The following is a 26,612-nucleotide window of genomic DNA, read 5'->3' as shown; positions in this document are numbered from 1 at the left end:
TCCTGGTTATAATGTACCTTGTAAACTTGATCTAAAAACCATGGATTTTCATGGGTGTCACGGACATTAAATTTACTTTATTTAAATATCGCACACTGTACACTGCCAGGCCGTAAAAATCTGTTTATAACCAATGTAATAGTTTTGGCTCTGTACAAGCCTGTTCACAATATTGTAATATTCAAGTTGATCAAAGGAAAAATATTCAGGCAAATCAGTTTTTGTTCAGTTTTTATACTCAAATTTTTATTTTTGTATTAATTTTGTATACTCATTGTCTTTGTATTATACAGGTCATTCATACAGCTTATGATATAGTAAATAGTAATTACACACAAGAGGTGTAACAAGTATCAACCTGTCACCCTCACAAACATGCATCATGCGCGTGCGCGCACACACTCGCTCTCTCTCTCATACACACACGCATACACACACAGGGACAAACACCCCTTACACTTATTAAACAAAACAAAGATAAAAATGTAAAACGTTTTTACCACAAAACCCCCATTTCTCTTCTTCCATCACCACCAGAGATTCACATCCTCACAACTCCATTATTTTGAAAATGAGTATGACAATTAATACTAATGTTGAACAAAATTTAAAAAAACAAACAAAACAAAAACAAATTAAAAATGCAGGAAGGCAACTAAAGAAGTGGGCAAAGCGATTGTGAAGACAGAGCAGGCTAATACAAACCCCAGGCCCCCTCTCCAACTCTCAACAGAAACAGAAACACACATAAGAGACTAAGCACTGAGATCAGCCGTGGGTTACACATACTGTTCATAGAGACAATTAAAACAAACTTGCCTTTGTGGAGCAATAACAGAATCCAATGCACAATAGAATTTTGAGGCTTCATCTGATCCTGTGTTTCTATTCAGTCAGGATACATGTCAAGTATGTGAATGAATATGAGCCAGTATGTATTATATTGTAGAAGGGAGGATATAGGACTGAGGAAGGCAACAAAAACTATTAAAAAAAAAAAGAGCACTCCGCAAGCTTTATGGCACAAATGACAACATTGGGGGAGTGGGAGCATTGTGGGGCCAAAGTTGAACCAATCACATGGCGTGTTGTTGTGAGGTCAGGGTGAAAACCATCTGCCACTGCAACCTCCGGAGGGATCTCAGCAAAGGACACTTCATTAGAATAGTCTCCCTGTGCCACTATCAGGATCTCCCAGGAGAGACCGGACATCAATAACTGATCCAAGTGGACCAAAGTTGGGGTCACTTCACTTGTCAGTTCACACCATACACCCGAACAAGGTGAACTGATATCTAAATTCATCTCCTGGAAACCCTTTCCTATGATGACATTTCAGTTCACATCTAGCGCTGGGTGAATTAGACCACAGACAGACCCACAAACTCAAGTACAGGGAGAGCCACTGATCAGCATGTTTCTTATAAACAACGTAGGAAACCATGAGAGTGATAATCCCATATGCCCATGATAGGTTTAAGCTAAAAACCATGAAGTCAGCTGAGCGCGATGATGATATGTTTGCATACTAAAAGAACAGTGAGAATCTGCATACTAGTGTACTAGTGCCAGAAGGGAAAAGAGCAGAGCTCTTGCTGATTGCATCAGAAGGGAAAAACAGAAGAACTTGAATCTGTATGTCCATGTGAAATGGAGCCATGTAAAATACTGGGTGTCAGTCACTGCAGTAGTAGTTAGTCTTTTTTTTGCATTGGAACACACTCTCAGTCTCTCATTAATACATACACACACACATACATACACATTCAATCGCTTGATTCACTCCCTTAATTGAGTCTTTCCCAAATCATCATCACATGTACACGCATACTCTCACACACAGACACAAAGTGATCACTCTTGGCCGTCCTCCGTGCGCCATTTTAAGAAGTCCTCCTTCCGGGCATCCGGTTTGATCTGGTTGCGCATGCCGCCCAGCAGATTGGAAGTGGCTTCGGAGGCCACTATTAGGGGACGGACCACGGTGGGCAGGGTATGCCGCAGGACGCCGCCCACAGCGCCGGGGAGACCTTTCTGCTCGTGGCCGCGGGACGCTGCGTCGCACAGGGTCTGAGCCGTGTCGATCACTCCCTGGAGAGCAGAGAAAGAGGCCAGAGATGGGAGAATGAATGTATGAAGAGGTGGAATGTGTGAGTGCTGATTTTGGATCCCCCTTTCTATAGAAGGTAACCTATCCGCTGGCTGTTTGACAGGACAGGTTAGGGGACCCACCTCTCGGACGGTGTCGTAGGCCTTGGCCACGCCTTCTCGGAGGTCTGCAGGCTGCGGGGCTCGGCGGGGCCGGCTGGAGGGGGCCCGGCCCTCGGTGATGGCGTAGCGTGTCAGGGGGGGCGTTGGAGACAGGATGTCGTACACCGTCTCTGCTGTGGCCTGCAGGAGGGGCACAGGGACACCAACAGCGTTAAAAGTGATATATGAAGGATTCAGGACAGAAACAACAACAGTGTTTTATTCATTTTACATTTTTACATTCATATATGTCATCAAAATAGACTCATTGAATATCTTACTCTCTCAAACAAATATCTGCAGGGCCAAATTTGGTCCATGGCACATCCTTAGGGCGGCCCTGTTCTACATCTTTAACCCACCTACTTTTTCACAGTCATGACCTGCACTGGTCCCAATCATCCAATGCCAGACACAAGCCTCTTCAACTATTTATCTAGACCTAGCAGATGACTGGGTATCCTTTACATGTCCAGTACCTGTATGGCCTGCACCAGCCTGTTGCTGAGCTCCAGAGCAGCCGAGGCTGTGGAGGTGCCAAAGGACGCTGCCCCCCGCTGGAGACCTCGGATAATGCGTCCGTCTTTCCTGTACTGCTCTATGGGCATCCAGAACAGATCCCGAACTCCGTGGACTAGAGAACCACACAGAGACGGAAAGAAAGGAAAAAGAGAATGAACCATGAGATAAAAGAGGAAAAAAGAGATATCGATGTTACACATCACCTATGCTTACACAGGGTACTACAGAGCGTTTACTAAAGCTGCAAGCAGCATCAACTCACACAGCTGGACGACAGAGTGCATGGGGCCAACACCTCCCAGAATGCCCGGCAACTGATTCTTCCTGATGTCGGTCAGCCATTCGGTGACGGCATACTGGATCACTTTGTCTACGCCGAGGAGACTAGGAAGGGTTGCGGGAGAAAGAGCAAGAAATTACGACAGAAAAAAGAAAACCCAACACCACAAGATGATCTAGTCTCAGAAAGTCTGAAACAATATTCAAAAGGCTTTAGAAGGTATAAGTTACTTTATATTGACGATGCCATTTAGAGGCTCTCTTGGGACTTTTTGGGACATTTACAAATTAGAGTACTGATGATCCCTAGGGAGATCCCAGTGTCATAAATGTCACAAGGGCATAATATGTAAACTGAAGATCAGCGCTCCTAGTTAGAGAACCTCTTTCTTGGATCTAACAAATGTCTGTGTTGGTGGAGAGGTGTGTGTTTCTACCCGTGTCTGCAGCAGAGCCTCTTCAGCTTCAGTTCTGAGCAATTTAACTGGGCCAGGCCAATCAGAATCCCTGCAAACGTTCCCTGGGAAAGCAGAGCAGGTCAAAGGTCAGGAGTGGGAAAGTTTGCCTAAACGACCATTTTCTAATCAAGGATACTCCAAAAAGCCTACTGATGTTTCTGCAGTATAAGCTTTTGGTTCTGCCAGGTGACAGATGAGGTGCTGGCTTGTCAGTTTTGCTCTGTCTTCTCTCACCTGTTCAATGACTACATGTTTGCCGTGATAGTCCAGCCAGATAGGCACTTCAGAGGTGAAACGGAACTCCCTGAAAAACATGATGACGGAGAGGGAGAGGGAGAGGGAGAGAGAGAGAGAGAGAGAGAGAGAGAGAGAGACCACATCAATATTGAATAATTTTAAACCTTTCTTCACCACGGAAAGGCTGACTGAGCAATTTACTTATGTGATAAACATCGTTCATTTTGTTGGTTTCATTTCAAATGATAATACAATACATCATTTCCTACACTTGACAGCAGGCATTTACTTGATGCTGATGTCAATTCAGGAAGTCTGAGAAATGGGGGTCCATCGCCAAACCCTAATTTCCCCAAGTAGTATTTACCACCTGAAAGCTGAGGTGAATGGTATTTTCAAGTACCCTACTACTCTACCATCTTTCCCATATGATGTGAATGCAGCATCAGACTCCCTCAAAGCCTCGTGGTTGCATACCGGAAGTAGATTGGCTGGTCAGAGGAGGAGGTGGAGCCAGCAGAGGAGGAGCTCTGCTCGCTATAGGTAGTTTCCACAGAGGCTGTTAGGTCGGGTCCCAGACCGCCAGCTGACTCCGCCTCCTCAGACGACTTCTGGGAGGGGTCTGCCTTCACTGAAGAGGGAGCCAAAACATAAAGGAACGATTATTATAACGCTTCCATTAAACAAAGGGTCTCAAATAACAGTCAGTTGTTAATTAATACCAGGAAACGTATACATTTTCAGCAGACCTCGGTCTCACATAAATCTAGGATCAAATATTGATCGGTTTGTCAACAACTTCTGCCATCTACCTCCTGCAACCAGTGAGAATTCATCTCACCATAGGGACAACTTAAATCACCTATCCATAAACAGCACCTTGCTTACAGAAAAAAAGAGATATCACAAGATGCAGCTCACCCTCGGCTGCAGGATCCACAGGCAGGTAAGGGTTAACAGACGAAGCTAGATTACTGAAAAAATCCTTCAGGAAGAACAGCGCGTCCTATGGAGGAGAGAAAGAAAGTCTGGTTAGGTGTGGAGTATCCCCTGGGCAGGGTTGGGGGGCACATGTACTTGGACTGAGACTAGGTTTGGACTAGGCTCTGCAGTAGTCATCAGTGTTTAGTCTCTGGAGCCGGTGGTACCTGGTCAATGTTGAGTCGTAGGGGCAGCAGGCTGACTCGGAGACAGCACTCTGGACCCCCGAGGCCCGACTCTGGACACACCTGCAGGGCCTTCACTGTCAGCTGAGACGAGCAAACACACACCATCAATATTACATACAGTTCCTTGGTAGTAGTTCTCATTTTAACCTGCTTGTGGTATGAGATGAGTGGGGTTTAACACACACATCAGGATGGTTTAGACCCTGTCAGGTACAATTTAATCCTAACCCTCTTCCTCCCTCCCTTTTTCCCCCTCCCTTCCTCCCACTCTCCCCTCTCACCATGTTGGAGTGGGCTCGGCGAGGCATGCTCTCACTGGTGTAGAGGTAGAGGAACTTGTTGATTTGCGAGGAGGCCAGTCGGTCTCGGACCTCCAGCTCCTGGACGATGAACACCTGCCTGGAGAGGGGCTGTTCCCCGCCCGGACCCACCCCGACCCCGACCCCGGCTCCCACCAGTCCCTCTCCCTCCTGCCCAGCCACCGCCACCGCGTAGGACTCATGCTGGAAGGACACCTGGGAGACAAATCAGGAAGAACATTTTTGAAAATTGATTTTGAAATCAAGGGGTGCTGTGGGAATTTAGTTGTAGGTTGCTATGCTTTGGAAAGTATGGAGGTATCTGTAAACCTGTTGATGCATTGAATGTCTAACAATCCAATGAAAGTGTTACAAATCTGAAAATCCGTTACCGCTGCATCATTCCATTGGGATGCAGGTGCCACATGCCAAAACAAATGTAGTTTTTCCCATTTTTTACTAGTGCTCTGAAGTTTTGGTGAAAACATTTTGTTATTAAATCAGAGTTGCAACAACACCTTGGTAAGCTGGATCTCCATGAGCAGTGTGTGCTGACGACCGCTGCCTCCAGCCCAGCGCCAGGAGTTCTGGGGTCGGGAGGAAGGCACAGAGCGGGACGGGGAGCCACGCACACCGGCTGGGACTGAACGACCCCTGGAGGGGGAGAGACAGAGAGAGGGAGAGACAGAGAGAGAGAGAGAGAGAGAGAGAGAGAGAGAGAGAGAGAGAACAAACAATGCAAGCTCTCATAGAAAAAGAACAATGACCATTTATGTATATACTGAATAAGAAAGTTAATCTCTGTGCATTTGGGAACCTACTTATAACTCCTGTGTGTTTGTGTGTGTGTGTGTGTGTTACCTATTTACGTGCTGGGCATGTATGGACATGGGCTTGCCCCCGAAGTCCTTGCCCCCGTAGAGATGCCAGACTACAGAAACCTCCCGCAGCACCACCCTGCTCTGGGGCACAGGGAAGCGGCTGGGGGCCCGCAGCAGGTCCGAGCTGCCTCGCGGCCTGGAGAAGTGGCCGTCCTTCACCCTTATGGGCCCCTGGGACAGCACCGTCACCACAGGCTCACCATCCTTGGGCTGGGGAGAGGAGAGGGATCACTCAGTACTCGGTACACATAAGACAGACAAATGGCACAGCTTCCTTGTGTGGCTATTTTGTGAGGAAGCATTCAGTTTAATTTTGAAAAGGTGACATGCTGTGGGTGAAAGTAACTTTTAGGGGAAGGAAAAGATTACAAGAAAGATAGAACAGAAACATAAGGAGAGATGAGAAGAAAGGAAAACAGTAGAAGAGGAAAATAAATTAATTAGAAGCCAAATTAGTCTCACAGGAATGCCCATGCCAGGAGCCTCCAGGATGCAGAAGTCGTCGTTGTCGGTGGAGCCCTCAGAGCCTTCCTCTGACATCATATCGGCCTGCGCCTCTGTTGCCGTGGCAACCAGTCCGTCAAGCTCAGACTCCTCCCCCTGCAGGACGGAGGGGCGTTGCTTGGAGGCCTCACCGGGGAACAGGTAGACGGAGACGGGCGAGCCTCGTGGCACTGAGGGTGAACCTGGACATAATGCACAGAACCAAGGGCTGATCAATCACTTTCAGAAATCAATACAGTAAGATGTGCAAAATCACTGGAATAGTCATGCTGGCATTGTAAACAGTCCTCTACTTACCACAGTGACTTAAAACCTCTTAAGTACATTTCACATTGTGCATACAGCAGTTTTGCTGCATAAAACTTTTACTTTTTTTACTGGGTGGGTTCAATTTTATGACCCAGGGCTTGGGTTGTTGGTTTTCCACATTTATCACCAAGCAAATTCAGGTCAATCAGTTAAGGTGCAATGATTCACTCCTCTATATGTGTGAGCTTCGTCACAGTTTTACAGCGCTTCAGAAAATCACTTTCTACTTTCTATTATATCTGTTCCTTATTGAGTATCTAATAAAAGGAAGTAAAAGAATAATTATAATAATAATCACATCGTCTTGAGTTTCCATACAACTCCCTCAATCCTTCTTGTATCCAGAAAGAACTTTAGGTCATCACCAAGCATGCACTGTGGGACTGTACTTGTATTATGCTAGCCTTGTGTCAGTGAGTGAATCAACAGCATCCATTATAATGTAGTAAACCTACAGTACCTGGATCTAAACCCTCTTCTCGTTGGCTCTTCTCTGTGTCAATCAAGGCATCAGCCAGATCGTACTGGTTGATCTCAGCGGTCTCAGCTGGTGGGCAGGGCGGCAGGGAGGCGGGGCTTTCTGACAGCTGAGGAAACAAAGCCAGACAATTAACATAGAAATAAGACAGTTTTATGTCATCTTTATACAGCACTCTCATTGAGCCAGTCTGTTTTCCGCAGCCACGGGAATGTCTCCAGTGAACACCCAGGCCTTACCGGTAACTTCTGTCCAGCGATCTCGGTGGGCGAGGCGTGTCGCGGTGGGGGGTGCAGGTCACCCTGGGACACCAGGTACTGCAGCAGGTTGACCAGGGCAGCGCAGGAATCAGCACAGGTATGGAGGTGAACCACGTTGTTGGAGCAACGAAGCTCAAACAGAGGCTGACTCTGGAAGCCAGGATTAGAGGATGGCAGAAGGAAAAGATTTAAAGAAAGTAGGGGGGAATCAAGAAAGGTGGTGAGAGAGAGAGGGAAAGAATGATAAGTGCATGAAGAGAAGAAAGGGAAGTATGCAGGAAGGCTCACACAAATGCCAAAAAGAAAAGACTACCAGACAGTGTAAATGGCCCTACAAAATGTATTTGCATTGTTACATAACAGACTTTAAACTGTGACCCTTTTCACACTTGTATACCTTGTTACTGATTGGTCCAAAGGGTGACTGCATCATTTGTGGGGAACGACATGTTTACTGTTGCTTTGTTGGTTTTGGTTCCATGTCCAACTCCAATTTGATCCTAGTTTTTAAGTGCAAGTCTAAAGCTATTCTTATAGGGATACTTCATTATGATAAAAGACGTATTTATAAACATTGGGCCTATGCTTGTTAGTGGTTTGTGAGAGAAACTGAGCTAAATTATAATGTTTTGTTTGTCATTTTGTCTAGCGGGGGTGGTCATTTTCTTGCTGCGGTGCTCCATCGCTGCTGAATGAATGAGGAGGAAACACAGGTATGTAAACAGATGGTGTGTGTACTCACTAGCTTGCCCGTATCACTGCCTTTCCATGTGGTGATGGCCAGCTCCAGCAGGTCAATGTCCAGAACACACACATAGTCTGGGGAAAATACATAGTGCCCATGATGACAACACACACACTCACAGACCCAAACACAGACACATGTATTCCAACTAACAATAAAAACTATAGAAGCGTATATAATGACAAAGTACTGCATGTGTGTGTGTGTTTGTGTGTGTGTGTGTGCGTGCGTGCATGCCTGCATCTGCCTTGGATGCTGATAGAGTGCTGTTGTAACTCTGTAGTGATGAAGGCCATAATCATATCCATACCATATTCATACACCGCAGTGACTGCACAAAATAGATTGATTCGGTCCCTCTGTGTGTGTGTGTGTGTGTGTGTGTGTGTGTGTGTATGTACTCATGTGTGTGCAGTGTGTGAGAGAGAGAGATTTCTTTGGTTCATGAAAGAGTGCGACACATTTTGAGGAGTTGGAAATGGCAAGCACACTCTCTCTTTTGCCCTCTCTCTCACAAACACACAAGCAGTATATTCTAACTAACAATAACTTGTGTACGGAACACACACGCCTGCACCCTGTGTCTCACCTCTCCTCAGGTCCACAGTGTCAGTCTCACACTTGTCAGAGAGGTAGAGGGCAGAGTCATCCAGGATAAATCTGACCGCAACACAAAACAAAACCACACACTTACTTCCACACAGATTTTACACAAAGAACACAAACTAACAGCAATATGATGAAAAATTTGCTGCACTGATTATCATACATTCTAACAAATGTAATATTGTGAAAGAATTACCGTGTTGATCACAGTCACTAATATAGTATCATCTCAGATTTTTTATGTAATTTAGAAAAAGCTGTGCTTCCTAAAATTCAAATTCAGAGAATATTTCAAAAACACAGATTATGCCATCCTCATTATTATGTAAGCAAAAAGTCTTAAAATGATATTAAACTGCAATGTGCTTTACTTTCACATCAGCAATCTGCAATCAGCAATTTTGTAAGAGTAGACAGTAGTTTTTTCAAATAGTGTATATCTTGGTGAACTGTACCTGAGGTGGAAGGTGGCAGTGTCTACAATGATATTACTGGACAGAGAGAAGGATTCTGCGGTGAACAACACTCGCAGTGGCAGATACAGGGGCCTGGCAGAGACAGAAAGACAGAGGGGGAAAACAGAGACAGAGGAGGGAGGAGGGTATGAAAGTTTTACACAATGTATCACGTTCACTATCATTTCATTACATTAAAAACAGTTTGCTGCAGCACTTTGTGTGTGTATATACCTGTAGTCCACAGCGCAGGTAGCGAGGTGTGTATGCAGGACGGTAATGACGGCAGGCGGTGTGTATCCCAGGATAGGGTCATCGATGACATCCAGGAAGTCAACCAGCTACAACAAACAAACACAGACTCGGTCGGCAGAAGACACAGCCAGTCAAACATTTTGACTTTAACCTGAGTATGGTTTGCATTTTCCTGAACAATCCAGTTTGTTTGATTGCACTAGACCAGATCAATCCCCTACAAATACATGAATCAATTCAAATAGCAATTGGCTGCAGCTCTACTTGGCTTTGAGTTTTGTTACATAGTGTTTTACTATAAGACCATATCCCAGTTACTGTGTAGCACAGCCAAATTGACTCTGGAAGCAAGAATGGGAGAGTGCTTTTACATTCATTTGGTTTTCTGTTGGGACCAAATAGCATGGCTGTTGAGTGAGCATGGGCTGGCCCTGTGATGGAAAGCAGGATAGTGGTAATAGCTACTGGCTAGGCTAATAAGATTTTTTTTCTCCTATTAAACCCCATTGTAGCTAGACATATCACGTTGCCTACATTTGGCCTGTTATCCACAGGAATAAGAAAAATCCACCACCAAACAACAAGCTGTTTTTAAAAGTGTTAGTGTTTGGCAATATTGTTTGTGTGTTTGTGAACTGTCATGCCAATAAAGCACCTTGAATTTAATTGAATAGTGTTTTAGGGTGGATTTTTCCTTTAATGCACTTTGAAAGAGCAGGACAATATAGAGGACTTGCTTCCTCCTACCTGCTCATGCCAGCTCTGATTGGTCTGGGTCATGTAATGTCGCATGGTGGCGCCTTGGAGTCGAAGAGCAACCAGGAACTCCTACAAAGAGACACAGAAACAAATAGTAGTTTAATTTCAAAAATGCATCAGTGGAGAAACTAAACGTGTGAGGACGACCTACCTTGACGTTCCTCTGGGGGTCCAGGGTGATTTTGATGGCTGTGGACAGCATCTGAGGCTCAGTCTCCCTGCCGCTCACGCTGCTCACACCCACCTCTGTGGGGTAGATGGTAGGGTCCAGGTGCTTTGGGGGAGTGAAGCTGGGCATCTCCAACCGCTCAGGGATGGGAGAGTCTTTCACCACCGCTGTAGTGGTGTGTGGAAAAAAAAAATTGTGATTGATGATCCAAAATGTCTATTTAAATGTTATACATACCATTCAATATTACATGAACTGGAGAAATACAAAACAAACTATGTTGAGACAATTTGTTTGGCTTTGCAAACGACATGACAACACCCACCTCGATGGTAGAGCTCCACTCGCTTGCTCTCCACACACAGGAAGTTTAGATTGGGGTTGTTCTGGTGCTGCGCCACACTGAATATCTTCCCCCCTTCCAGGTCGAGCACGATCTCCCCGTGATTCTGGTCCTCCTGAAAAAAAACCCCAGAGAGAACAGATGGAGCAAAAGGGAAATGGCTCAGAAAGACTCATTTACAAATTAGTTAATCAAAAGCAGATGCAGGTGGAAGAAATAGAATATTGGCAGGGTTCTACGGTAAGCTTTTTGCCAGGGAGCACTGGTGCTCCTAAGTTGAAAAAAACAGGAGCACACAGCAAAGTCTAGGAGCACAAATGTTACTGTTGGTTTTGGTTATGAGTGTCTGTCCCGGTCTGTCTGCTGTTCAGACTCTAGCAGCCAGGTTACTTTTCATGGAGACTGCTATCTGCCCAGTCACTGCACAGAGCAAATACTCTTGAGCCACAGGTGGCAACGGTTTGAGCTTATGATTGTACATTGTAGTGTGAGGAAAAATCACGGTTTCACAATTATTATGCCAGGGAAAATCAAATGAGAATTTTATAATTACAGGTTTTGTTGTACATTTGTTATGGTTCTGCAAAAAAAAGCGCATTTAAACACAGTGGAAAAAGGTATGTAGCCTAGTTGCCTATTAGAATTTACAATAGTTGCCATTTGAAAGTGAAAAAAAATACAGTAGCTGCCTTATGAAGACAAATAAAAACAAATTAGACTTAGTGCAATAGATTAGTCTTTTAAACCTGATACAAATGTAAACTGAAAGTACTGTAAATAATCGCCCCGAACAGCTGATTCAGCCCCACGAATGGAAGACACACTGCTGAGAAGAAACGCTGTTATACTTCACAGCATGTTGGTGAGCTTTGATAAAATGTAAAGTATATAAAGTAATGATGGGCGCTACAATACCCCTGTTTCTGCTTTACTGATCTTAGCTTACGTTGCACTGAAAGTCCAACTCACACTTTGTTGATTTATATTTAATCCCCTGCCAGCTCTACATCTCAGTGAGCAACTTGATGCCAAGTGAAACGTGTTTCAAGTTACTTTGATCACCTTGTGTTGATCATGCATGTCGGTCATTTTGTAGGAATTCAAAATGCTCCACACTGCTGATTTAAGGCACTATTTGGTGATAAAAAGCTGGATGTTGTCTCCTCTCTGTTAGCTAATTAGCCTCCACACAAACATAAACAGAGATGTTCTCTCTGAGAAGTTTTGACAGGCGCAGTCTCGTGCGAACGTGAGGCTGCATTAAAGAGCTCTGAGTCGCAGGCGGAGATACCGCAGCTTCTAAAATGCTTACGGTTAGAAAGCCGTGGCGTTTTATCGGTTAATCGCTGCATCCCTACCTCACACCGGTGCCCCTAAATTCAACCTCTCATTCGCATTTTTAAAAAAAGTAGGAGCAAATGCGAGCATTTTGCTCATACTGTAGAGCCCTGATTGGGTGGATAAAGCCAGCAAACCCAGTTAAGGGTTTAAAAAACTTTTCTGATTATATGAAAGTTAAGGATTCTTGTATTCAAAATCCCCAGCAATTAAAATCATCACAGCAAATGCATAATCCTCTTTAAAGTCAGTACCCTCATAATAATATGGTTATCAGCCATATGGTTTACCTTCCTGTCTGTCATGGCTTGGAGGCGGCCCTTGCCAATGACGACTGTGAGGGAGAGGAGGCTAAGGGTGTGGTTAGGGCGGGGCTCCACCTGTCTTCTTCCAGATGATTCGTTGGCCAAGTAGAACGGAGGCTCGTCCTCCTCAGAATCAGAGTCTATGACAGAGAGAGAAAGAGAGAGAAGACAGAAATTTAAAAAAAAGCTTTACCTGTCATTTCATTTTAGTCATTGGTAGATAAGGACAGCAAGGAGCGCTGCTTGTTCAAAATGCAAAAGCTGCTTGATCAGTATGTTCAGAACAAGATGTTTTGGCTGGCTAGTTGCTACTATTGGTTCCCATGAGCAAGACAAGGCAAGGAAATCAGTAGAAAATCAGTTATTTTCCCAATTATGTGAAAAATGCAATGCCAAATCAGAGAGTATGCTGGTGAATTCTGCCTCTTAACATTGAAAGAGATCAGCACTGAGTTTAAGAATCCCTCTCTCACAGCTATCTCCCAAAAACAAAGAAAAAACGACTTAAACTTTGAGATCATCAAAATGTAAAAAACTATGATATGAATGATATGAAAATATGATAAAAGTGTATAGGTATATTTTCAGTGGTTCAGAAAGGATAATGATGACGCCTGCTGACAGCCGTTGGCCAATAAGACTGTCAACTAGGTTATATCAGTCTAAAGCTGAAGATTATTCTTAGAGACAAACAGACATAGAGACAAATATCACAATATGTCAAATGACACTGGGTCTACAACTACATAAAATGTGTAATCATATGCATATCAGGACTGAACTGAAGGGTGTTTTCCAGACATTTAGTCTAATTCCAAAACTTTTCCAGAGCGGGAACTGATATAATTCAAGTTGATGACACCCAATAAAATAGAATATAACAGAATCAAATTGCTATAATTCACAAAAAATGATAGTATCTCAACATGACAGGATGAAAGGTGGACCTGTAAAAAACATATTACTAGTGACAGATCCTCATTTTGTCTGACTGACTGGCTCATCTCTTCAGACTAATGGAAAATGTCTCAGTTTTCCCCATCAAAGCAGCAGTCAAACTCACCCAGTCTGAAGGCCGACTTGCAGAGCTGGAACTCGTCGTCGCGGTGATGGCGGCTGGGGTGGGGGCTGTGGGCTGAGGGGGGAGGAGGGGGAGGGGGCTCCCACATCAGCAGATCATTATTGATCCTATGGGGTGGAAGGGGAGTGGGAAGCAGCGAGGATGACAGCAAGAGAGAGAGAGACCGACAGACAGAAAGAGCCAAAGAGGAAGAGTGTGGTTATGTTAATTATATAACCTTTTAATGCCTGCTGGAATTTAATTTAAGACCAATTTAAAGACGTAAAGAAAGAAAGCTAGCAAAGGCAGCTATTTCTGACTGAACAGATACCTAATGAAAGTTCTGACACTATAAATGGGCAGAATAAGAAAAAGGACAACAGGAAATTAATTGCTGAGGGACATGAAGTATCCTACGGGATAGTCCTAATCCATTTAGGTTTAACCCTGTTCTGTACATACAGCGCATCATTGCATGGTGAAAAAATAAGACCTCTCATAACTGTATTTAAGACATTTTAATACTTTTGAAGGCCCCAAATTTGGACTTTTTCAGACTGTTTGAGGATACTCTGGATAATGTAAGTGTAGATGACTGCATGCACATGTACGCGCACACACACACACACACACTGGTGGTGTACCTGTTGTAGATGCTCTGGAAGGCCTGTTTGCTGGGCAGGAGGATGTAGGCCAGCGGCAGACTGATGTCCATGGCACACTGACACTGGGCCACACACTGGGCCTGGAACTGACACATCTCCTCTGGGTCGGCTGGAATCACCATCTACACCAGGGAGGGAGAGGGAGAGGGAGAGGGAGAGGAGAGGAGAAAGTTAAGGCTGAATTCTTGATGAGATGGCTGATGGAGAAGATGTATGTGTGTATTTTTCTGTGTGTGTGTATGTGTTTGCGCCAGCGCACCTCCTCAGTCTCAAACATGGTGCGGTTGGAGGAGAAAGGAGAGCTGGTTTTGTCGTGGAGCTCACAGTGGCTCTCGAAGAACGTGGCCCCCAGGTCCCTGGCCAGGCCGAGGCCCAGCCCACCGAGACCCGCTCCTGGGCCCTGGGACTCTCCTCCGCTCACACGCACCGATATCCTGATGGCAGGGGCAAATGATGAAGGAAGTGTGTGAATGCCATGACATCCCCCCGCATCCCCCAGGAAAGCCTTGGTATTGTAAAACGTGATTTCTGCTATATTGCAGCATGTAGTCCAACACATAAATATGTTCTGTGTGAATTACAGATCTACCCATCATCCTCAGGGTCACCACCACTGACCTGGGCAGGGAGTCACGGTTCCTCTTCACTCTGATACAGGGAAAGGAGCCTGCCTCCCAGCCCTCATATGACCCTGGGGGATACAAAACACATACATCGTTCGTGAGAATTTATAAATGCCATTCTCTGTCTGCTTTTTGCATTTTAAAGGGCTACTTCAGCCAAAAACACATCCTTGGAGCCTTGGATGACAAAATGATGACGTTTTAAGAGAGTGGATCTTCAAGATTTTAGAGATGCTGAGGGATGATCCTGATCTTTGGAGATTTTATGAACGACCAGACAGTACAGACGAAGTAGGAGTGCGTGCACGTGTGCCCAATCACCGTGCAGGTCGGTGAAGGAGGCCTCAAGCAGCTGGGTGAGGCAGGGGCCCGAGGGCTGTCCCGGGGCGGCCTGCTCGCTCTGGAGGTCCGGGGCCTCCTGGTGCTTCACCTCCAGCTCCGTCAGCTCCAGCACCAGGGTCTCCTGCCGCACCGCCCTCTGGGTGGGGGGACGACGCTTGGGCAGGGGCCGCAGGTCCGGTATGGGGAAGCGGAGCTTGAGGACGGCGTGGGGGGACAGGAGGGAGAAGGAGGAGTACAGCTCACTGCTCTGGGTCTGGGAGGAGAGAGAGAGGGAGAGAGGTTTCTCTTAATATTCATTTATCATGGGAAAGTCACAGTCACACTGTTACAGATTTGCCGGAGCAGTTGGGGGTCGAGTGCCTTGCTCAAGGGCTATTTGAAAGCAGAGAGAGAGTAAGAGAGAGGGATAGTAGCATTTTTATTCATGTCTGTCTCAGCACAAATAGGCTAAAGTCGGACAAGACGGTTATCTCATGGGGCAGTTTCCAAAAAGCTAGTTCCATTTCAGGGTTGATGTAAAATTCCATGACTTTCCATAACTAAGCTGGAGCGCTTCCATGACCTAAAAATTGTATTCCTTCCTTTTTTTTAATGTTTTTTTAGCTCAGAAAAGTTCTAAAGGGGTGAACAGTGTGGTTACCACAAAAGTTGGGCTGCTGTGGAGAAGATCAGCTAAAAGTCACTCTCTAATGCAATGAATGTGTGAAACAAATTTATAATATACATTCTGGTATATTTCTGTGACTCATTTGTACAATTCCCCAATATCCCCTTATTTCCCCAGACAATGTATCACTTCCCTAATTTTCCCTGTCTGGAATACATCTTTTAAGATCCCATGATGTTCTAGAAATTCCATGTGTGTCCAACCTGTGTGTGTCCAGGTCCAGCAGTCTGTGTGGGACAGTGGCTGAAGGCCTTGCTCAGGCTCCCCAGGCGACTGAGGATGTCCAGGTCCAGTTCAGCGGTCAGCTCTGCCAGCTCCACTCTCACCACACTGTCTCGACGCACCACCCGCTGCTTACCCTGCAGACACACACACACACACAATTTTGCCATGACACCTTTGTCATTATCATCCTGGGTTTCAAGGAGGTTTTAGTGTCTCATGGTTTCATGTCTCATGGTGTCTCACATACACACGTAAACACTACTCCTTTGTGATGTGCCAAATGCTATGCACACAAACTGGTACACATCAAGTCTGAATGTGTGTGTGTGTGTGTGTGTGTTTGTGTGTGTGTTTGTGTGTGTGTATTTACCTTGCGCAGGTGTTTTTCGGTGAGGCCGTAGTGTAACTGAGCACACGGTCTGGCTGCAGCTCCGACTGTGAACAAACCAGCTCTCTGGAACTGGAGCAACTAGAGAGAGAGACAGAGAGAGAGAGAGATGTACTCTAATCTAATGGCGTACTCCTTAAGTTTGGTGAGAGAGAGAGAGAGAGACGGAGAGATGGACAGAGCTACACAGACAGATCCTCTACCTCGCTGTACTGAGGCTTGCTGTCCTCCCAGAGACACTCTAACAGTTCCAGCCTGCTGAAGGAAAGGTCAGAGGTCACGGCCCGATTGTGGCGACTCCCGCTGCGCATCTCACATGCAACCTGCACCGCCGCCCCCGTCAGTCTGGTGGAGACAGGGAGAGGGAGAGAAAGAGAGAGAGAGAGAGAGAGGGAGGGAGAGAGGGAGGGAGGCAGAGACACTTTAAGCTATGAGAGGAAGCTTATTCAGAAAGAAGTATATGTCAGAAATAACTACAGATTGTGTTGTGCTGAGAAGAGAAGAGAGAAGCTGTGTCTACATGCATTACAACTCACCAAAAGGTTGTGTGTGTGTGTGTGTGTGTGTGTGTGTGTATTTCTACCTGAGGTGGGAGTGCGGGCAGGCCTTGGCGAAGCTGCCTCTCAGATGGTGGAAGTCTCTCTCGCTGAACATGCTGTCCTTGAAGAAGGCCAGCTCCCGGAAGAACACCTGAGACACCTGGGCCAATGAGGAGGTTCCGTCTGGCCCGGGGGGCGGGTCATCCTGCAGCAGGGTTAGGGTGAGGCCGCCCAGTGTCAGTCGCAGTAACGCGTCGGGCTTCAGTGGCTCTGACGGGCCACCGTGGGAGCGTCCTGCAAGGAAGAGGACGAGAGTTCAGTGTGCCGTGTTTTATGTCTTTTTTCAGAACACTTCATTTGGAAAAATAACATTAAAATGAAAAACATAGCAATTTGGTAAAACAACAAGCAGGCCTTGTAGGAAAAGAGAACAGCTGCATGGTGATTAAAATTCACAAAAGTGGCATAGCATGGGGAGAAAAATATTAGCTGTAATTATGTTAAAGCAATAACTTTAAAACCCAAAGCAGAATCTGCAGAATTATTTAGCCCTGGGCTCAGTGCTATGTGAAAAGCTCTTCTGAGTGCTTAGTGTTGAAAGGGGATGATTTCCATGGTGGTCCAGTACTTAAGAGATATTTTAGAGCTGAATTCCTTCACAGGGCTGATACAAACCCTTTAGTGAGCGTGTGTCGGTCCTGTACAGTGCAGTGTTGTTACCTCTGATGCGGCTGCTGGCCTGGGGCAGGCTGGACAGAGAGCCCGCTACAGGATATCGCCTGGGACAGTTCATCATGCCCTGGGAGGGGGAAATATATCAACTATCAGATCTGATATGGACTTATTGCCTTCATTGGTGATTTGAGGAGTAGATTTATAAGGTTGGTAATGCATTCTATAAAACACATAAACATATCCATTAGAAAATGCAAATGATGTGATCAGCATGGCAAAAAAACAAACAAGGAAAAAGCAGGACAGCAGTAATTTCCTATTAGAAAAATAATCAAAGGTCCAAAAAATGAAGAATCATATCCTTGAAACATGGAAAAACCTGCTTTTCTGCCTGTTTTTTTTCTTCACCTAGTACTTCTGTATTATATTATCTAAACTTTAGGTCATTTTAGGTGTAATTTTGTAGCTCTACTGTACTAGTCTCTCCAGAGAAATGTAGATGTAGATGCCATGTTGACACACACACACGCACGCACACACACACACACACACACACACACACACACAGTCAGACAGACGCAGGCTGTACCTGTGCAGACAGAGCTGCAGGCTGTGTGAGGCTGTTCAGGCTGTGTGTAGAGGACTCCATGTCACTGTCTGACAGCTCGCTGCCGGAGCGCACAGACGTCACACTGCTGGTCATCCCAGCAGGACCCATGGAGTAAAACATCTCTGTAGGGACACACACACACGCACAGTGAAAACTATTGAAAACACACACATAACAGAAAGTTGCGAGGAGGAGAAGAGGGAAGGAGCAGCTAGAGTGTTTTCAAAGCCATGTCCAGATCAGCACTCTTCTTTCTAGACACTACAGAGACTAGTATTACACCTCCAGGTTGGGTTCTTCATTGAACTAACAGCCAATACGAAAGGCTGGATCTCTGCATTTAACGCAGCCAGGCAGAAGGCTGATTTCCTGTACCTTGTATAACTTGCAAAAATAAATATAAGGCTGTAGGTTTAGCTATATATGAATGTTGTATATTGATGTTATATTGATTGAAATTAAGTCATTCAATAAAATATAATGAATCTAGTCTGTAAAGGGGTTATCAACTAAGGACAAATTATCTACTATCATAGTACCAGTTTGTTTTATTTGTTTTGTTTTTGTGCTACCAAACCATTTTGTAAAAATAGGTTACACTTTTTTAAAGATAGTAAATATCTCACTTTGCGTTTTCGGTGACTGGTATTGGCTGAAAAGCAACATCCCGGAGCATGCCTGCTAACATTATGCTGTATCTCAGAAAGACAGGTGCAGCGGACCTGTGCTGCCCTGCGTACCTCCGTTCTCCAGGCCGCTGAGGTAGGGTTCCAGGTCGGCCTCGGTGTCCCACTCCCTGTCCCGGGGGCTGGAGCCCAGCTGCTTGCCGAGGTCCTCCTCGATCAGACGCAGGTCGTCGGAGTCTAAAGGACGGCTGTGCACCCCCTCGCCCTTACTCTCTGGCTCTGGGGGAGGGGAGGACAGAGTACTGAGTTCATGTGTGTGACCTCAGATTTAAGAGGCATTTACAGACGTCTGCAACCTTACTCTCTAGCTCTGGGCTATGCAGGAAACAGCACAGGGTTACTGTCTGGGTCTGTGTGCATCTGTTCTGAGCCCTCATACTGTGGAAAATAGTTTTATATTATGTATCCCAAAAGCCTGTGGGCACCTGATTACTCTCTGGATCAGTGGAAGTAATGCATGCTTGATGTGCATATACTGTATATGTGTGTGTGTGTCTGGGTACATGAATGTAGGTATGCCTAGTACAGCTGACTCATCATAAGCACTAAGGCTGGATAAAGGAGTATTTGCCATCGCTGACTGAGAGGAGGAGGGAAATCTCCAAGCCATTTAAAAGCTGTTTTATTCTGAAGCCTATCTACTTTGACTATTATATATTCATGTTCTCATAAAAGCCCTAGCTATACATCTGACTGATTTAGAGTTATTACTAACAAAACGTAAATAAGCTATTAGTGTCTGTGCCCTCCTAACAAGTTGGGTGACAGAGGCCCTGGTTTTTATTTCAAATATTGAAGTTTCATTGATAAACACCTTCTTGGAGGTTCTGGTAGGTCAAAATGACAAACAAGATCTATTAATGCAAGAACTACATCCTAGACTTTGGAGTGACCTGCCTGAGGAGCTTAAGCTGGCTAAATCACCATCATCTTTTAAATCACTACTGAACAAGAGGCACTGGAGCTGCCTAATGTCCCGCCATAATCACCATGATATATTACACATAACCAGTTATGCTAATTGGGTCTTAAATTAAGTTAATTAATGTATTAATTAGCAAATATTTGTATTTGATTGTATCACTCTGATTCACTTTTTTGATATAATTATCTTTTGTTAATTGCCTTTGATGTATTTTTTGGTTTTGCTTTCCTGTTTTTGACTGTTTTTTATAGTTTTTGCTTTGCTTAAATTGCTTTTTACTGTTGATTTTTGTGTTTTTTCTTGAGATTTACTCCCCTGTGAAGTGTTTTGTAACCGTTTTGAAAGGCGCTAGACAAATAAAGATCACAATAACAACTACTCTAATAATGGGTGTGTGTGTGTGTCTCACTGTACCAGTGTCTATGCAGAGGGCTGCCAGCAGGTCTGTCAGATGGGTTATTTGATCTGGAGACAGCAGCATGTGGACGCAGCCCACCTTCCCATCCAACTCCAACTGATAGACGGGGACAGAGCGAGGAGGGGAGCAACACAAAGACAGGAGTCAACAAGAGAGGACAGGCACATGTTTGATCACTGTAGTATTTATGAGAGATCTGATGATCTTATGTTACACACACACACACACACACACACACACACACACACACACACACACACACACACACACACCTTTGGTCCGGGCAGCATGTCGTTCTGTTTGATCTTGACGTTGGTCTCGATGAAACCGGAGCAGCTTCCTATGAGGAGCGGCTGAGGAGGAGGACAGGAGGGGGCTGCTGGGGGCTTCTCGTCTTCCTCCTCATCTTCATCTTCCTCCTCCTCTCCCTCCTCCTCCTCCTCCTCTCCTTCACTAGCCGTGGCGGAACCTGGGGGGTCCTCTGAAGGACCCTAAGAAAAGGTAAGACAAGTCTGTGAGTGAGTGGGAGAGTGCCTGGATGTGAATATACAGTACATGACACAAGTTTCACACCTGTGGGTAAAATTCAAGGTGTCACAAAACATGAGAGCTGCAGCTTTTTACGGTCGTAAGACAACAGATACATTTTGTGTAAGTAGCTATAACTTATTCTTGTGAAGTTATTCTATTCACTTCAGTTGCTAAAATTATCTAGCAAGAGAGAAGAACAACTCATCCTGCTCTGTTAGCTGACTAGGTGTACTGTAGGAGTAAGAAACTCTTCCATCACCTGTGCTGTCCCAGTGCTGTCGTAGAACAGCTGAACGGAGCTCAGCTGGAGGATCTTGTGCAGGAAGGCGGGGGGCTGGTGGATGTCGACAGGCACGGTAGTCTGGCTGGCTGGGTCCCGCACCGCCTCGTCACAGTACTCCAGCCTGGAGCACCACACACACACACACACACCCACACACACACAAAGAAGAAAGATGAAGGAGGGACTCTGCCGTGACAAATGCACGTAATTACATGCACAGAAACACACACTCGACTACCTGGAACCCCTCAGTCACCTAGGAAAAGAGCCAGTTTTCACCATGAACATGAGATCAATGGAAGAATCAGAATAACACCATTAGACATACGGAGATAATCCATACATGTGACTGCTAGTTTGTGTGTGTGTGGAAAATATGGTCTTCATTTTGAGAAGCACTAACAACACCACTGCGATGTGAGACAGAGGCTACTAATCCTCTCCACCATGGTTGAATTTGTTTATGTAATTATACCAAGGTATCACAATCAATTTGGAAATGATATATTGATTTTTAAAAATTGTACACATAGCACCTTTAACTAGATGTTAGATTTTCTCAGTTACCTAATTAATTGGCCACTGTCAGGATTGCTGAAACATACTCCTACTGCCAGTGCCTTGCTCTCTCTAGAAGAGATAGTGACATTGACTCTAGCTCCAGACGCACCCTGTTAAATAAACACTACGACTGTTACATGCTTGTCCCACACAGGACTGCTCTCGGATCAGAGTTATTCTGTTAAAAACAGGCTGTAAAGACAACAGGGGGCCTTCTGGTCACTGACCCCAGATCAGCAGTGCTACCCCGAAAAACTCTGTCAATAAGACAGGAAAACGTGGAAGGTTCAACAGTGCCACAGTACTGCACGTTTTCAAATGCCAACAGACTCATGGGACATGTGGGACCAACTGACACACACAGGAAATTAACACTGGGAACTGATGCTACCTGGTGATGAATGGAGTGACAAGATGGCTATGGATGGGAACAATCTGAGGGCCACTGTAATTATCTCAATAGCAGGGATCCACTGTTTAGCGCGTATAATCATATATTTCGAATTTAGTTTCAATAATAAATAATTGTAGAATATTGGCACATTATTGAAACATTTCATTTAATTTAGAAGGGCCGCTGCAGCTGAAAATAGTCAATGTGTTGATATAACATGCGGTATAACGTGCAGGAAAGAATTATCATGTCAAAACAGGACTAATAATCATATTGAATAATCATGACTGCAATATAAAGAGGGTTCAGGGTCATCGACTCCCACGACATCCCATATTGACGGCACCTTGAGCACAAAACACCATCATCAGTCACTGACAAAACCCTTGTTCAATTGAATGACTTCGCGAATACAGGCCCTGACTTTAACAAGCTGCACTGGGAGGCACTTTGACAACACAAGGCTGAGGAGAGCATTTTGATAACTCTACAGTGGCCTCCTCTGCTTATCTGCTCACACACTTTAGGAGTGAGTGGAGGAAAGATGAAATCTGATTCCAGGCCACCATTTTGCTTTCTCTCTCTGTTGATGTGGAAGAAAGAGACATTTTTATCCTTTAATGTGAGTGATAAAAAAGTGAAACACAACAAAACAGGGCATCTGGGTAGAAAACTGGATGCCTTTATGCGATAGGACAGATCTGGAAAATCCTGCTGACCAATGAGTTTCAGCTCATCCTGTGCAGCAGCTTCTTTGTCTTTTTCACTTGAAGTGCCTCAAATCCAGTTTGTGTATTTCACAGTTTTTATCCCTCACAACATGGGCTGCAGAGTGTTTTTATGTCTTTATGGCTATGGCCCATCTATAAGAACACTTCACTTGTGTACTTTGACAAAGGAGCCCCACATATCGTCCCTCTCCACTTGCTATAATACAAGTGATCAGTCAAATGGGAAAGGCTTTTGCACATACACAATGATGACAATCAATGGTGCAGAAATGCACCACTGATTTGAGTTGAGTTTACAGAGGACATAGACTTCAATGTCATGTGAAATCCCTTAAAAAAACAAAGTAGAATTGATTTTCTAAACGGTGCATTTATCTTAATCAGTGGTCAAGCTGTAAAGGATAATATGCCAAACTGCCAAGTTTGTTTCACAACCAAATTATTAGGTTTTTCTTTTTGATCGGGTGAGTAATACATAATTCCTAAAGAAAGCAGAGCAGAAATGAAGAAGAGAGAGACAGATTAGTCAGTAACTCATGTCAACAAGCCCTTCTCTATGCATCAAGCCATGCCCAGTGCCCCAGTGCCCCAACTGATGGAGTGTGCAGTACATGCTTATCACTTTTTCACTTCTCACTTCTTCATATGTTCTCTTGCAGGACAGATCAAGAGTCTGCCCCTGCTGATCCCCAGCAAATTTCTAGTTTAGTCTAATACATTAAAAGCAACTGAGGTAGGTTTTCTATCATTGCCAAATGAACTGTAAAAATGACCTTTGATGTTACATTTCTACAGCCACCATGAGCTGCATTCTATCAGCATATTTCAGCAACAAATCAAAGCACAGAAACACACCACTGGTGTTATGGTTTTTGAGGATGCGGTTTCTGTTAGCATTTCAAATTGTGATCAAAATTAATTTCACAGTAGTGCAACAATCCTACACACAGCAAACAACAACATGATGGAGAAGTGAAGAATCAATAGGTTTGCAAAGGAACAACCAATCTTGTTATCTGCAACACATGTTCTTTGAGTGAATCTTTAAAGGAAACTATGACCTACCGTTTGATGTGCACCTCTAAGGCAACACCTGTTTCCAGGTCCAGGGGCTGGTGCTCGATGCGGACGATAGTGTCCAGGAAGGTGACTTTAATACGACGAAGGACTGCGCACACAGACGGGATGAGAGACACGCAAAGGTTCATTAACGCTGATCCTTCAAATCCATCCCAGTGCTTAGCCATATATGTTCAGACTGGGATGTCGGCACAACTTATCATTGGAGAAATATTCCCACAATTATTGTGAGCCAAGCTGGTTTGAAATAACTGAGTGCACATAATTACTGAGGGACAATTTGGATGTCTACATAATGACAGTCTGTGTAAATGGTGTTTGTTTCTGTGAAGGCTGAGCTGCTGCTGTCACTTGTTTGCAAAACTGGGACAGGGACCATTCATAGCCACATAAAATCTCTCCCTCTTCCTCACACACACACACACACACACACACACACACACACACACACACACACGGCTTTAACCCACCCGTCTCAATGGTTTGTGCAAACATCTCAAGCCCCTCCAGCGGAGCAGGCGGCTCCTCGGACGCCTCTGGGGGGTCCTTCAGGCACTCCTGGGCCAGCTGCATGCTGGAGGTCATGCTTGATGACCAGCCTTGGGAGTCCCAACCCCCACCTGGATGCAAACAAACCCACATGGGATTCAGTGATTTCCATGCTTCAGGGTTGCCATGAAGACAATGGATGATAAATGATGACTCATGATCAAACCTGCATCATTTCTCTCTTTTCCCGAGCCAGTTTATTTTTACTTTGTATATTATCTCTCTGTGCTTTGCCCTGTTTGTACAGAGATCTGACTGACATGCGTGCGCTACTTTTGTGACTGGGCCATTACACCCCAGCATCCAACACAAACACGCATAACCTCCTCGGTTCGTCTCAGGAAATGAGTTCGACACACATGGAAGTTCATGGTTGCAACCCTGAGCTTTCTGCACAGTATTGTATTGACTTGTACAGCATATAAAGGTCTTCAGTGACAAATTAACTGTGATTAAGTACTTGTAATAGAGTGGCCTCTATTACAAGTTTCAAAACTCCTAAACTGGACATAGGGTCTCATGCATTTTCTTGCACAAGCTTGTTCATACACAGATTTATGTGTGCTTCTTTATATTATACTAATCTCAATGTGTTAAAACTCACAAAACAAACACTTGTCTATGCTCATTTCCAGTGCAAGTCTCTACAAATGGAATGGGTTGGGGACAAGTAATGAAAACAGGGATAAATTAGTGTTTACAAATAGGGACACAGGAACACGTAGCTTCAAACTGGGACAGTCCCAGGATATCCAGTCACCCGACACTTGGCTGACTGGTGCATGTTTGGTTTCCCAAATGGAAGACCCGGCAGTGAATCCAAGCGGTTACTCAGGCAGGCATTTCGGCTGACTTACTGGTCCGGTACTTGGGTCTGCATGTTATCTGAAGACCAGAAACCTCTAAGGTGCAGTGGTCGGTCACCAGAGCTTGCCAGGGGATGGTCACCGCTATGCTGCTCACAAAGCCATCCACAATCTCCAGAGGTGCCCCAAGAGACTCCAAAAGCTCATTGACCGCCTGCGGGTTAAGAGGAAACAGTCAGCAAGGAGTGTGAAGGAAAGAGAAAGCGAAAGGGAGAAAGAGTTGAGAACAATAGCTTTCATATTTTCCTCATGGCTCTAGGTGTGGATTGTAAAACTGCATTCAAAGGAAGTGAACAGCTAACATGGCTGGGGAAATATCTGGTATTTCACTTAAGACAGTATGTAGACATTGATGAATCATGAGCAACTGTTGAGCCAGAGATATAACTAGTCTAAGAGATTCATGGGCTTGCTTCCTCTAAGTGCTGTTCCTCGAAGAAAGGCGAGCTAGCCTGAGGACATGACGCTGAAGATTGTTGTTGAACTCGAGTCCAATTGCGAAACAGCCAAGGGTGCATGAGTCCGAGAAAAACACACACGATGCCTGGAGTGCTAGGAAGTTGACAGCCACACTCTTTGTGCAAACTCACCCACACGTCGAGGTTAATTTCCTTGATGACACCGCTGCCATTATACAAGTCCAAGCCCAGCTGGTCCAAACTCAATCGTTCCTGCAAGAAGTGGCCGAGGTAGTGCTGTAGGAGGTACCGACAGGCCCGCTTCTTGATTGAGCCCGACCAGGGGAACAGCCAGCGAGACATAGGGCCAGAGAGAGCGGGGAGAGGGAGCGAAGAGGTGGCGGAGGAGAACAAGTGCGAATACAGTCCTCTGGCAACTGCATAACAGACAAAAACAAAGTGTGCAAACAAGGAATGAGCCTCACAGCTAGCTACAGGGGGCTAAGGAAGGGGGTAAACCGTAACTCTTCTTCTCCCCTTGACACAAAAACTCGAAAATCCTTTGTGTCAGGACCGACGAGAGTCCGACGTTGTTTGAACAGACGGTACTCCTGCTGTCTTCAGTTGTTTCGGTTCATATTTTCGCTACGTTTGTGTCGAATTGGAGCGACGGGTCCTGGCGCATATCTCTTGTTTCAGGGTTGTTTATTGTTATCATACGCCAACTGATGGTATGGTGAAGACGTCCGTGCGTCATCACGTCATCGTGACGAAA

General features: G+C 45.1%; 1 protein-coding gene across 1 annotated transcript; it reads right to left on the bottom strand.

Annotated features, from left to right (window-relative positions):
• Positions 1 to 243: 243 nt before the first annotated feature.
• atg2a (autophagy related 2A) lies at positions 244 to 26,440 on the bottom strand. Its single transcript, XM_071544742.1, has 42 exons — positions 26,030 to 26,440; positions 25,431 to 25,593; positions 24,495 to 24,644; positions 24,010 to 24,112; positions 21,235 to 21,379; positions 20,717 to 20,935; positions 20,441 to 20,540; positions 19,156 to 19,320; positions 18,395 to 18,537; positions 17,851 to 17,929; positions 17,175 to 17,424; positions 16,795 to 16,936; positions 16,574 to 16,672; positions 16,182 to 16,337; positions 15,291 to 15,564; positions 14,965 to 15,037; positions 14,606 to 14,780; positions 14,326 to 14,468; positions 13,685 to 13,809; positions 12,607 to 12,761; positions 10,961 to 11,093; positions 10,618 to 10,802; positions 10,455 to 10,535; positions 9,687 to 9,793; positions 9,453 to 9,545; positions 8,981 to 9,051; positions 8,389 to 8,465; positions 7,626 to 7,796; positions 7,369 to 7,495; positions 6,558 to 6,781; positions 6,076 to 6,305; positions 5,733 to 5,868; positions 5,197 to 5,430; positions 4,895 to 4,996; positions 4,668 to 4,752; positions 4,224 to 4,377; positions 3,744 to 3,813; positions 3,489 to 3,571; positions 3,035 to 3,156; positions 2,730 to 2,884; positions 2,233 to 2,391; positions 244 to 2,091 (listed from the first exon to the last, which is right to left on the bottom strand). The coding sequence occupies exons 1-42, from the start codon at positions 26,198 to 26,200 to the stop codon at positions 1,855 to 1,857; spliced, it is 6,066 nt and encodes a 2,021-aa protein (XP_071400843.1). The 5' UTR covers positions 26,201 to 26,440; the 3' UTR covers positions 244 to 1,854.
• Between the last annotated feature and the right edge of the window lie 172 nt (positions 26,441 to 26,612).

This window comes from Centroberyx affinis, unplaced genomic scaffold (genome assembly GCF_046629955.1).
Source record: "Centroberyx affinis isolate AG114_WGS23_722 - 3 ecotype Tasmania unplaced genomic scaffold, CSIRO-AGI_Caff_v1 ptg004649l_1, whole genome shotgun sequence".
Taxonomy (NCBI): domain Eukaryota; kingdom Metazoa; phylum Chordata; class Actinopteri; order Beryciformes; family Berycidae; genus Centroberyx; species Centroberyx affinis.
Note: the sequence above shows the minus strand (reverse complement) of the source record. Positions and strands in the feature narration are given on the sequence as shown.

Excerpts from the sequence above, each read along its gene's own strand:
- atg2a (XM_071544742.1), bottom strand. The coding sequence starts at position 26,200 with ATGTCTCGCTGGCTGTTCCCCTGGTCGGGCTCAATCAAGAAGCGGGCC. Across the intron at positions 6,782-7,368 it reads AGAAGAGGGTTTAGATCCAG|GTTCACCCTCAGTGCCACGA; the intron begins GTACTGTAGGTT and ends CATTATGTCCAG. Across the intron at positions 3,814-4,223 it reads GACCAGCCAATCTACTTCCG|GGAGTTCCGTTTCACCTCTG; the intron begins GTATGCAACCAC and ends CATGTTTTTCAG.